The sequence below is a fragment of the Convolutriloba macropyga genome, chromosome 2 (assembly GCF_964194025.1).
Source record: "Convolutriloba macropyga chromosome 2, txConMacr16.3, whole genome shotgun sequence".
Lineage (NCBI taxonomy): Eukaryota > Metazoa > Xenacoelomorpha > Acoela > Convolutidae > Convolutriloba > Convolutriloba macropyga.
Window position 1 is genome coordinate 54,274,951 of NC_134469.1, and position 13,113 is coordinate 54,288,063.

A 13,113-nucleotide genomic window follows, 5' to 3' on the forward strand; every position below is an offset into this window, starting at 1 on the left:
GACAGACCCTCCGGGTGAGGATAGACTTTTGACACTCTGCACAATCTTGTTAAAGGACTAACAAGTTCGTAATCTACGCAGGTTTAATAATATTCAAGAAATTGAATAATGCATGGAACATTTAAATCTTTAAAAGACTATGCCTTCTATTTGAAAACATCATATAGAGAAAGTGCGCAGCTTTCGCTTTTTATTGATAATATCTGTGCGAAAAATCATTCCGCTCTGATCCATGATATATATATATATATATATATATATCAATGTGCGGATACAAAAAACAACAAGAAGAGCATTGCTCTTCACAGTAGACTGGCATAAAATTCTTTTCAAAATTTTGACTTGATACTCGAATCATCATCGAAAAATATTGGAAGCATAAGTAGAAAACAACGAGAGCACAGTTCTTTAGAAAAATCCGGCATAAAGTTCCCAAGAGATTTCGACTGAATATTCCTTTCGATCTATAGCAACACCGTTATCCTATCAAGTCAAAACTTTTCAACAGTTACTATGAACGTATATAGTAACAGTTTACCTAAGTGGTAAGTTCAAACCAATTGCAATAAAATTTAATCTGTGTTAGAAGATGAAGGAAAGGAGGGCAGTGTTACCAACTATTTGTCAAGATTTAGATTTATAAAAATAAACCCGAAAACTTAGGAGCCTAATTATCTAATCCAACCAATAATGCTTGATACAAAACTTAATCAGTAGGGCATAGGTCGTACCATATGAGGCCATTTTCAGGGTATTCAATTGAACTTGTTCACACAGTTTCTGATAAAATGACTTCAAAAGGCTATACCCGCCCCATTCTCAGCTGATTCCCAGGTTCCTCTATGTTAAAATTAGTTGAAAGTAATCTCAACCTGTTTAGATATTTTTGAGTTATGCACCGATAAACAATATAAAGAGCACTCAATTTCCCCACAAAATCACTCCTGCGAATTTGATTTGATCTACACTAAAATAGTGAGTGAACAAATACTGTTATCAACTTCTCCTAGTTATCAATTTGAATATAAAACATCAACCCGCCTAGTAATGGTGTGGCGAGAAGCTGAATCGGAGGGTTCAAATATTGAAATTGTGCTCTGCGAATTCTCGAATAACGAAAGATTTGTCTAACAAACGATAAGCATACCCGAACATCAATTCCAATCAATGTTGGACAGCATATTGATGGAGGTGGACTTGCTGCGCGTCATCATCGACGGGAGAATACACCCAGAGGGCAGACTTGTAGTTCATCAGGAGGCTTGTGAGCGGATGCGGTTGGACTCTAAAAGCTGTGAAGTCATCAGGGACCTCAGAGGTAATATAATTCTTCAAATGCTCAAGTTTATTCAGTAGTTAAATTTTATCAGAGCAAAAGATATAAGAAATATAAAATTCTTAACCTTAGGAGTCTATTGCTAGAGATAGAAATTGATCTAATTAATGTTTCTCTGTTTAGATAACTACAATACGTACTTCCGATTGTCGATGAAGTACTTCGACCCCGAGGACATATTGCTCAGCGTTTTCTTCCATATAAAGAGATTTGACAGAAATGGTGATATGTGGGAGCTGCGCTATGTGTCCTTGGGGTTGAGAGAAATGGCAGCTCTACTGCGATTTAACAGAGATTACAAGAACTCAAAGAGAGAGAGAGAGAGAGAGAGAGAGAGAGAGAGAGAGCAGTTAAGAGAGAAAAACCAACCGCATCCGTTCAACCTCAGCCGCGGAAAATTCCCAAAGTTCAGGAAACCCCTGATGATGAAGACGTTATAGTTTTTCCCTCAGACGAAGAAAACTATTAAAACTCTAACTATGTAAATCTTTTGTATATAACTTAAATGTATTACCTTGTGAATTTATTCACAATTTTGGTGAAATCTTATAATATTTCTTCAATTCATTATTACCAAAACCAATCTCTCCTGAAAGACTAGAAAGTTATCAAAGTTACCAAATACAGCCTGACAAACGGCTGTCAGATTAGTTAATTTTGAGTGGTGGGGCAAAATTGAAACGTACTTTGAAAATGAAATAAATTTTCAACCAAAAAATTTGATAACAAATGGCGCAGGGCATACCATAAAAGCAATTCTTTGATACACTTTTGCGTTACGGATTCAATAATTCAAAGCACGCACAAGACGCGTGATAGCTATTAAAGGCACACAAAACAGAGGCGAAACGGACAGTAAGCAAACTATTCAGTTTGGTATGTGTCAAACATAAAGATAAATCAGTAATTGATGATCATCAATGAACTCAATGTATGGATTAACCTTGAAACATAATGGTATAATAATATCCGAAAAATGTAGATCTGATGTCCCTTTGGCACAATGGTTAAGGCACTAAAAGAAGAAAAAATATCATGCCTAAAGAACATAGACTGAGGTTCGAGGCTTTAGAATGAAGGGATCTTTTTTCTGTGCGGTAGAACACCCCAATTTTCACTACTACTATTGTTGGCCTTCTCTTGTTTTTTTGTTTTGTTGTCGCGATTTCTGTTATGACCATATGACGTCACAACAACTTCAAATCTGCTTTTTGTTCATTCGTTCATGAAATTTCAACTGAATTCAGTGCGTGACGTCATTTTTCGCCCTTAGTGGGGCGAGTTTTTTTGTTCATTCGCGTGATTAAATTTTTGGTCACACTTGACTTACCTCATTCTCAAAAATGAATTCCTCACTCTTAAATTGACTTTTATTTACTTTAATTCGAAGAGATAAGGTCAATTGGGTGTCTGTCACTCTAAATGAAGGTTATTTGTGAGCAGCTAATAGAGGCAGCACAAACTTATACAGATTTTAAATCAACTTGTAACATACCAGCCTCATGAAAAGTTGAATTTTTTTGGTCTGTCTTTTCTACTGTTTTCTTTTTTTTGAGACCGCAGATCTACGAAGCTACTGCGGCTATTTTCTGGTAATCTGCCAGCTATCTTTTTTAATTTGGTCAACTTGTAGCTTAGTGTCAGCAACGAAAGAATGCTTTTTCTTTCTACTGATTTAAAATTTAATATCTATTGCTGTTTCAAGCCTTAAGTTATTGTTTTCTGGCTTTGATTACTACTAGATTTCAGATTTTTTTCTTTATCATATATTTGCAAGTTATTCACGTTTTCTAGTTTTGTCGCATTCTCACATTATTGACAGTTCCCATATCACATTATTGGCGTTCAAAATGAGGCAATTTGAAGATATTAAAATCCTGAAGGATATGAATTATCGTTTTGACGGCTTCGTCACTTTTTTCTTGAAGATTTAACTGAATTATTTTGTCTTTAACTGTCGTTTTTTTTGTGGTTTTAGTCGTACGAAGTTTCCTTTATAATGACATGTTTCAATGGCTTTTCATGGAAGAATAGATCAGCTGATATTCTGATATTAGTAGATGCCTGATAACTTTCATGACTTCGAAAACAATTATTCTTCAAAATAAAAAAAAAACTTTTTTACTTCGCAATTTTCTTTTTATTGTCTTTTTGTTATCTGTTCTAGTTAATTATAGGTCAAATATGACATCCTTGGTGTTAAAAGAAATTGTCCAAAAAGAATTGGTGTCACAACATGTAATTTTTTAAAGATTTCGTTATGACCTTACTGACTTCGACACCGGTTTTTCACAAAGTAAATTAATTTAATTTTTGTCATATTTCACGTTCTTTTTGTAGCCGCAAGACATATTCTGGATAATTGCACATCTCAAGTGCTTCTTTTGGACAAATAAACGTACCTTTTTAATTACTTGGTTTTGTTATTAATGGCTTTTATGACTTCGGAAGTAATTTTGTTTCAAAAAAATCAAAAGTATTACTTACTTTTGTCCTTTTTCTTTTTTGTGTACTTTTTACCTTGTCTCATTTATGAAAGGCCACTTAATACATTGTTGATGTTTTAAGAAGGTGCAATCAAACATATTTTGAGGGCGAAAATATGGCTTTACGGCTTCGACGGAGTTTTCTGGCAGGTTTAAATTGAATTTTTGATGTCTTTTTGTTCTTTTTAGCCGCATGAAAAATTGAATAAGAACAGGTCTTATTGCCGTTCTCAAGAAGCATTGGTAATCGTAAACTTTTGGACATTTTACTTGATTTCTAATTGTTTTCGTTACTTTGATGTTAATTGTTTTTAAAAAAATAATTGAATTTTTTAACTTGACTGTTTTTGTTCTTTTTGTCTAATTGTTACCAAACCTTTTATGGACTGGTCTCATGTTTTTTCTGGTGATTTATGTGTTATTTTGTGTAGTTTCAGTTTTATCTGACGGTATGTTGACTTTGTTATTAAGTTTTGTTTTTTTAAATTTTTTTTAACATTAATTGATGTTTTTATATCAACTAAAGAACAGAACATATCAAGTCAAAGCTCAGGTGTGATAGGTCCAATTGGCTTCCTAAGCAGCTCGAAGTTGATGCATATAGTTTTTTACTTGACAGCTTGCGCTGGTTTTGACTTTGAAAAATAATTGATCTTCACAGAAATAATGGTTTATTGAACTTTTCCTCCTTTTTAATAGCCGCACAGCGATAGCTGGGGCTATTGTTGGCCTTCTCTTGTTTTTTTTTGTTTTGTCATCGCGATTTCTGTTATGACCATATGACGTCAAAACAACTTCAAATCTGCTTTTTGTTCATTCGTTCGTGAAATTTCAACTGAATTCCGTGCTTTCGCGTGTTCATTCGCCTGATTGAATTTTTGGTCACACTTGACTTACCTCATTCTCAAAAATGACTTCCTCACTCTTAAATTGACTTTTATTTACTTTAATTCGAATAGATAAGGTCAAATGGTTGTCTGTCACTCTAAATGAAGGTTATTTGTGAGCAGCTAATAGAGGCAGCACAAACTTATACAGATTTTAAATCAAATTGTAACTTACCAGCCTCAATGAAAAGATGAATTTTTTTGGTCTATCTTTTCTACTGTTTTCTTTTTTTTGAGACCGCAGATCTACGAAGCTACTGCGGCTATTTTCTGGTAATCTGCCAGCAGTGTTTCTTAATTTGGTCAACTTGTAGCTTAGTGTCAGCAACGAAAGAATGCTTTTTCTTTCTACTGATTTAAAATTTAATATCTATTGCTGTTTCAAGCCTTAAGTTATTGTTTTCTGGCTTTGATTACTACTAGATTTCAGATTTTTTTTCTTTATCATATATTTGCAAGTTATTCACGTTTTCTAGTTTTGTCACATTCTAACATTATTGACAGTTACCATATCACATTATTGGCGTTCAAAATAAGGCAATTTGAAGATATTAAAATCCTGAAGGATATCAATTATCGTTCTGACGGCTTTGTCACTTTTTTCTTGAAGATTTAACTGAATTTTTTAATTTTGTCTTTAACTGTCGTTTTTATTTTGTGGTTTTAGTCGTACGAAGTTTCCTTTATAATGACAAGTTTCAATGGCTTTTCATGGAAGAATAGATCAGCTGATATTCTGATATTAGTAGATGCCTGATAACTTTCATGACTTCGAAAACAATTATTCTTCAAAATAAAAAAAAATTTTACTTCGCAATTTTCTTTTTATTGTCTTTTTTTATCTGTTCTAGTTAATTAGAGGTCAAATATGACATCCTTGGTGTTAAGAGAAATCTGTCAAAAAGAATTGGTGTCACAAAATGTAATTTTTTAAAGATTTCGTTATGACATTACTGGCTTCGACAACCGTTTTTCACAAAGTAAATTAATTTAATTTTTGTCATATTTGACGTTCTTTTTGTAGACGCAAGACATATTCTGGATAATTGCACGTCTCAAGTGCTTCCTTTGGACAAATAAACGAACCTTTTTAATTACTTGATTTTGTTATTAATGGCTTTTATGACTTCGGAAGTAATTTTGTTTCAAAAAAGTCAAAAGTAATACTTACTTTTGCCCTTTTTCTTTTTTGTGTACTTTTTACCTTGTCTCATTAATGAAAGGCCACTTAATATATTGTTGATGTTTTAAGAAGGTGCAATCAAACATATTTTGAGGGCGAAAATATGGCTTTACGGCTTCGACGGAGTTTTCTGGCAAGTTTAAATTGAAATTTTGTTGTCTTTTTGTTGTTCTTTTTAGCCGCAGAAAAAATTCAATAAGGACTGGTATTAGTGCCCTTTTCAAGAAGCATTGGTAATCGTAAACCTTTGGGACATTTTACTTGATTTCTAATGGTTTTCGTTACGTTGATGTAAAAAAATAAGTGAATTTTTTAACTTGGCCTTTTCTGGTGATTTTTATGTTATTTTGTTTAGTTTCATTTTTGTCTGACGGTATGTTGACTTTGTTATTAAGTTTTGTTTTTTAAAAATTTTTGATGTAATTAATGTTGTTGTTGTTTGATTTTGGTGTTCGTCTGAACTCGCTGTATTAGTATTGGCATATCTCATCAATCTAATGCAGCATTTTTTACTCAACTGAGGTGTTTGCTTTCGAGGTTATCTTTTCGTTCATGCACTATTTTTTTGAAAAATACTTGGGTTTTTTGGGATTCCCAAAAATAATTTTTGGGTTTTTCTATCTGTTCCTCATTTGGTAGACTGTTATGTGAAAATTGTGGATGAGCGGGGTCGGAACCTTATGTGCGGTTGCACATTACCGAGCCTCCTTGTTTTCTGTAGTTTCATGGGGCCCGGCAATTAGAGTTTTGGGACCTTTTTGCAGCTGCTGACACTCAAAGGTGTCCGAGTACTGCTTTTTTCTGGCATGTATTTCTTCACAAAATAATACTGTGGTAATTGATAACTTTTTGAGGAATTTTTTATTTTTAAGGTCCCTCGTTTTTAATTTTCCATGAAAGGAACTATATGGTTTTTTGAGCAGTTATATTACCTTAAAGTTAGATTTTCATTTAACTTATTTAACTATTAGCAAAAATTGTCTCCAACAAGAGGCGTGAAGCCTGAATGGAAGCTGTTGAATTATTTTCTTAGATGTAATAGGATTTAACACTTTGATTTAGTTATTTTTAAGAAGAATTTCAATTGTCAGTATTTGTAAATTTACTGCAACAGTTATCTCAAACAATATAATATCTAATATTGCAGCGAGCGAGTTGATTGATGTTTTCGTTTTGGATCGTTTGAGCCCTGACACGGCGAGATGCTGGTTAATTTTCGCAAAAACTTGATTAGGTTAGTTATAGGATATTTTGATAAAAGAGGGAATCCACCCACAAACTTCAAGGGATCTTTCTTTCACGTGTATTTTCCCATCAACTCTATTAAGCACCTACTAGTTTTATGAACAATATCACCTAGCAGACCATGCTTCCCCTTCCCGAATTTTGGGTTGGGTGTGAACCATGTTTTAAGGTTAGACTCCCCAATGGTCTTTGGATGGGTAAACATTTTGCCAACACGATCCTCCGGCCACTCTCGAGCTTTTAGCACCAAAAATTCTGCAAACTGAAATTTTTTGCACCTCCAAAAAAACCGAATGTTACGTTGGAAATGCGAACGTGGAATTGTTATAATTGGACGTACATAATGTGTATTGAGCAGTAGCTTTATTAGGAATGGTTAGGAGGTGTACTTCTGGCTACACGCGAAATATCAGCTTTCGCAGAAGGGAAGTTAGCACTTCAATTGAGAACTGAATAGCTCGCCGAATTGTTGAGTGAAAGCTTACAAACACCCCGGAACTACCGGAAGCTGTTCCTGTGAGACGCAAAAATTCAATTCATCGTGGAGCATTACCTTTGACTTTTTGATTTTGCAGGTTATAACTTAAGGTCGCTAATGATGTTTTTTCGCTTTCGGATGTGACCGGCTGTTGGTGTTTCGAGAAGATCCAAGTGCCTAAAACCGAAAATTATAGTTTTCCGGCCGCCTATTGAGTTTGAATGTGTGATAATCTATGACAGCTAGTGACAAAGAATTTGCCCTCCGCTCAATTTTGACTTAGACGCGTTCAGAATTTTTTTCTGGGTCTGTCCACTGGTTAAGCTATTTAAAATTTCAACCGACTCAAACTGGTTGTTATCTAGGAAATATTAGCATGCAACCAGTTCTCACCAAACATTTCCTCATTTTATTCATCCCGAAAGACTTTGACACCTAGGTCACGAGATGTAACTAAGTGTGCAGTCACTGCTCTTGCACAAGCGAGAGGTAGGTACTGACCATTGATTTTTGGGATTGCTCAACGGGTAGACAGTGATTGATGTAACAGAAGAATTGTGATGAGCGACAGGTGTTTGTGTAGATAAGAGTCCAAAGAGTGTTTACTGATAAGGGAAAGTTGACATATGTCTTGCAGTAGACATGTGACGGAGCATAATTTTGCACTAATTTACTTGCATAGTAATCAGACCTCCTGTGGAGTGACAAACTTCAAATGCAAGGTTTAATGTTTACTTAAGAGATTAGGATTTGATTATCGTGTTAGTCAAGTATGAATAACAGCAGAGATATAACTAATATCCGAGAGATAGATAGATACCATGTGCGAAAATGATACACTGAGAGGTAGCAATAGAACTTGGTCGGATGGCTGTGCTAAACAGTGTATTTGGCATTCGTTTTGAACGTTTTTTTTTATCAAGACCACATTTTGAAAATCTCTTTAATCAAAAGTCTATTTTGTAAAATTGTGTGATTTTGGTTGAGGTTTTTGGACAGTGAACCACTGTTTAAGTTTGTAACGTCTTGCTAATGACGCTATTTTGTGCTTCTTCTTGTGCCTGAAACTGGAAACTTGATTTTTAACCGCCGATTGATTTTGAAATAGTACAAAGCGGCTTCAGTTGTTTTTTATTTTTTGTCCCTATATTTTCCAACGTTTTCTCTGCCTTCTAGAATAGTTACGAGTCTGAATGTGTTTTCTCTTACTGTATCTTATGGCTTATTCGTTTTGCTTTGTATCAGTTCCAAATTAAAACTGCTTGAAAATTTCGAATAATTTTCATCAATTGTTTGCCTTCTTTTCACCGCAATTGTATGGTAGACACTTTTTTGAAACATTTTACTAAGTTGTGTGCTTTGACGCGACAGTTAACTTTTTTGTTTGTTTTTTATCTGAAATGTTTTGAAGTTCCTATTTCCTTTTTGTAATTTTTCCACATTTTTTCCGTTGTATGAGTTTTTTCCCTGTCATATGTCTTCATCTGCTGAAAATGAATGAAAGAGCTATTTTTTTACTCAACTCTTCTCTTGTTCGTGGTTTCTAAAGTTTGTTTTTCTGTCAAAAATCTTTTTTTCAATTTGATCTACCTCTGTTCTTGATCGGTTAATGATTTTTTTTATATAGCAGAACAATTTCATCTGCAAAATTGTTTTCATGCTTCTATAATGTAGTTTGTTTGAATATTAAGCCATTGGTTTTGCCTGGCTTGCCTCTCTCATTAATTTCCACTAAAGGCACAATATAATAAAATTCGATCTAAAAATGACGTAATTTGTTGAAATTTTGAGTGGATTGCAAAACTCCAACAACTCTGATCTCAGTGCTGGTCATCAGATTTTGCCTTATTCGTTAAAAACTTTGTGACAATTTTTTTCTGTGAATACTCGCTGTTTCCTTGGACGTTAAGTTTTTCTTATTTAATTCAATGAACACATTTTCAACTGCATTGCTCAAAATGGTCAGCGTTTTTCTAAAATGTGCTATGGTTTTAGTCAGCTTTCTGAATATTTTTCCTCAAAATCTTCTTAAAGAAACATAAATAAAATTCTTGGATGTGTTTTGTGGTTGTATACCTGTCTAATTTTTTGAGTCAAACTCCACTGTATTCCTCTGTTTTTTAGCAGAATGTTCGCGCTTCTGTTATCAAAACATGGTTTTGACCTTTTCGTGCTTCCTTTATCAAAACATGGTTTTGACCTCACGAAGACTGAGTTCCGTGATGGAATATCACTTCGCTACACCTGGGAAGCGAAGAACACGCCAGCCATATGCCCATGCGGGAAAGAATTTAGACTCACCCATGCCCTACATTGCGCCAAAGGCGGGTAAACGCACCTACGACACAACGAAAACAGAGACGTGTTTGCAAACCTGATGGATGACGTTTGCCATGATGTGCAGATAGAACCAAAACTTCAGTGGCTCGATGGAGAAATTTTTTCGAGTAATTCCACCACTACTGATGATGACGCTCGACTGGACTTCAAGTCAAACGCTCTGTGGGGCTCCCGCTTTAATGGCACTTTCTTCGATGTGAAGATTTTCAATGCCGACACTATAAGCTACATCCGAACGAAAATCAGCTTCGCACTTCTGAGGAGCTGTGTTCTCTGCTTGAGAGGGGGTGTCCCGCCCTCAAGCCTCGTGATCTCAGTGAGACTTCGGTTAGCGCACTGAGTGTTTGGCTGCTTAACTTTATTTCCTTGCTTATTCCTTGATATTCCATTTTTACTTTAATCCTTACATACCAGTTCCCTATGTGTGCTATATATATATATATATATATATATATATATATATATATATATATATATATATATATATAGTATGTTAAATTGCTAATTAGTTGTGCTTATAGCCCAGGAGTAAAACAAACGCAACTAAGAATCGTTTACGGAGTCTTCCAAACTGTTTTTCTAATCAGTACTTCGAGTAGGGAAAAAGAAAAGAAATTAGTCGTCAAAAGTAGCAATTTAAATTGAGGAATATAGTGAATCGATAAAGGTTCCTTGTTGCGAATGTTTGTTGAAAAAAAAGAAGAAGTATGTGGAAAAAAACACTTTTTGCTAAGGAATTGGGAACTTTGGAGCAAAAGGTTGAGTTGAATAGAATGAATGCTAATAAGTATTAATAGGAGCCTGATGTCCTCATGTTTAGAAGCATGAATCTGTATTATTCTCCGTGTTCATATTAAAACTGCTAAACAAATAAGAATTTTTTCTGGCATTTTGAAAAAAAAGTCTTTGTTATTTTTCTGCTTTATTTTTCTGCTTCTATCCCAATGAAAATCTGGGTGTCAATGGCAATTTTTTCTTCATTCTGTCGGTTTCTTAATAGTTTTTAAAGCTTTTCCACCGAAAATTGTGGTCTAATCACACAATAAGTCAAGATTTTTTTGTAGCCAAAGTGAATTTTGCGCACCATAGAATGGGGAAAAAATTAAGTCTTTTTCTCCTTAAATATGTTGTTATGTAATGTTACCTCATAATCAATTTATCTTCACGAATGTTAGGCTTCCGTTATACAGTTTTTCTTCGCGTCAACTGAAAAGCAACTTTTGGGCAAATGGTAGGCAGACTTGATTTTCTTTATAGTTTTCTGTTAATTTACCTCTGTTAACTATATGTAAAAATATATATCAAATAACATTCGTTTTTTTATTTTTTTTTCGCAATTAGTTGATTTCAAAGATAACTCCAAATTAAAATAGCGGGCACATCGGAAGTTGCAGCCAGCTAGGGGTTTGCGGACATTTTTTACATCAATGCTTGTAAATTATTAATGCTCGTTGCAACTCAAATCAAGAATAGTTGTCTAAGAAAAGTTTTCGAGGATAAAAAGTTCAGTAGGTGCATTTCGAGTTTAGCCATTAGCTAATGTGGTTCACTTGGGATAGGAGCTATCAGCATTCAGGTGAAGTTTTTTAGAAGCATTTATTCTGTTCAAATATTGGTTGAAAACTCGACAATTTAGCTTTTCTATCTATTACTGCAGATGCATCTCAGTATCATTTCCTCTGTTTTCAAGGTGGTCAATTATTCAGGAATTGACATCTCAGCAGTTGAGTCAGCCGATGCGAATGGCGCTTCGGACGTAGTTGATACGTTTTCAGCAAAGAAGAAGGAGGTATGTTGTTTCAAATGTTGTGAATACGAAATGGAAGTGTTTCTTAATCTTCTGACCAAAATTCTGATTTGCATCAAATTGAGTGAAAAAAACTGATTCATGTCTTAGCACTAATAATGATTTTTATAGCCTAATAAGAGGCTATAGTAGCCATTAGAATTCACACACTGTACTGATAATGTAAAATATCAATTATAGATGGTTATATTCGGGTGGGGGAACAGTACCTAAGAAGTGTCATCAAGCTACCGATTTTCAATGTTCGGCTCATTTAGCAACTTTTAATTTCTAGGCGACACCTATGCCAAGAGCTGGAAAACTTCACGGAAGTGTTATGGCCAATGTAAGGCCTTGTGCGCTCAGATGTAAGTTCTTTGTTCATTTATTGTCATTTTTTTCGCGAGTTCTCCATTATGTTTCTCTCATTCATGCTTTCGTTTCCAGCGATCCGTACAAGTGCAGATGCCGCAATGGAAGTCGAACAGCCTGTTTCCTTTGAGACGCAAGACGCCAAAAAGCCGCAGAAAGTTAGTTGATTAGTTGTTCTCGAAAGTATGATGTAGTTATTAATATCCGCCTCAGCTTCTCAATTGGCTATTATAGCGCTGTTTTTTTTACAATTGAAAAAATCTGAATTTCATTGGGTCGCTGTCTTTTTTACGAATCGAAGAGGAGTATTGGTTTGCTTAAGGTTTTTTTTAATCGGAAGTACTATTCGTTCAGACGCTGTTTTGACCTAAAAGCGAAAGTTAAAAAAATTGCCATGTGAACTAATTTTTTCTGAGCGAGAGAAGTTTTTTGATCATGCGCTGCGTTTAGTGAATGACTTTTTGACTTTGAAAATTAGTTTCTGACTGAATGGCACATATAGATAAGCGTTTTTAGCCGTTTTTTCGTCTAAGTGGCTCATTTTTTTGCTTGTAATTTGGTTTTTTGTAGTAATGATTTTTATTCGATGCTGTATTGAATTGTAAACCTCGCAAATTGGTACCACAGTGTTAAAAACTCAAAAAGGAATATTAGAGGTGTTTTTACTTATTTTTTTGAATAGCCGCACAGCGATAGCTGGGGCTATTATTGGCCTTCTCTTGGTTTTTTATTACGACTCGAAGAGGAGTATTGGTTTTCTTAAGGTTTTTTTTTTACCGGAAGTACTATTCGTTCAGACGCTGTTTTGACCTAAAAGCGAAAGTGAGTAAAATTGCCGTGGGCAGAATTTTTTTCTGAGAACTGAATTTTTCTGAGAACTGCATGGCAGCTTTTTCTGAGCGAGAGAAATTTTTTGATCATGCGCTGCGTTTAGTGAATAGATAACCGTTTTTAGCCGTTTTTTTTGGTCTAAGTGGCCCCATTTGTTGCTTGTAATTTG

General features: G+C 34.6%; 1 protein-coding gene across 7 annotated transcripts in view; it reads left to right on the forward strand.

Moving 5' to 3' along the window:
• LOC142334498 (uncharacterized) overlaps positions 1 to 13,113 on the forward strand; it is a 653,384-nt gene that overhangs the window by 558,213 nt on the left and 82,058 nt on the right. For all 7 annotated transcript variants that reach the window (XM_075382580.1, XM_075382581.1, XM_075382583.1 and 4 more), the window contains 3 exons: positions 11,646 to 11,744; positions 12,037 to 12,109; positions 12,189 to 12,271. In XM_075382580.1, coding sequence (XP_075238695.1) covers positions 11,646 to 11,744; positions 12,037 to 12,109; positions 12,189 to 12,271 — 255 coding nt within the window. The remainder of the gene's footprint in view (positions 1 to 11,645; positions 11,745 to 12,036; positions 12,110 to 12,188; positions 12,272 to 13,113) is intronic.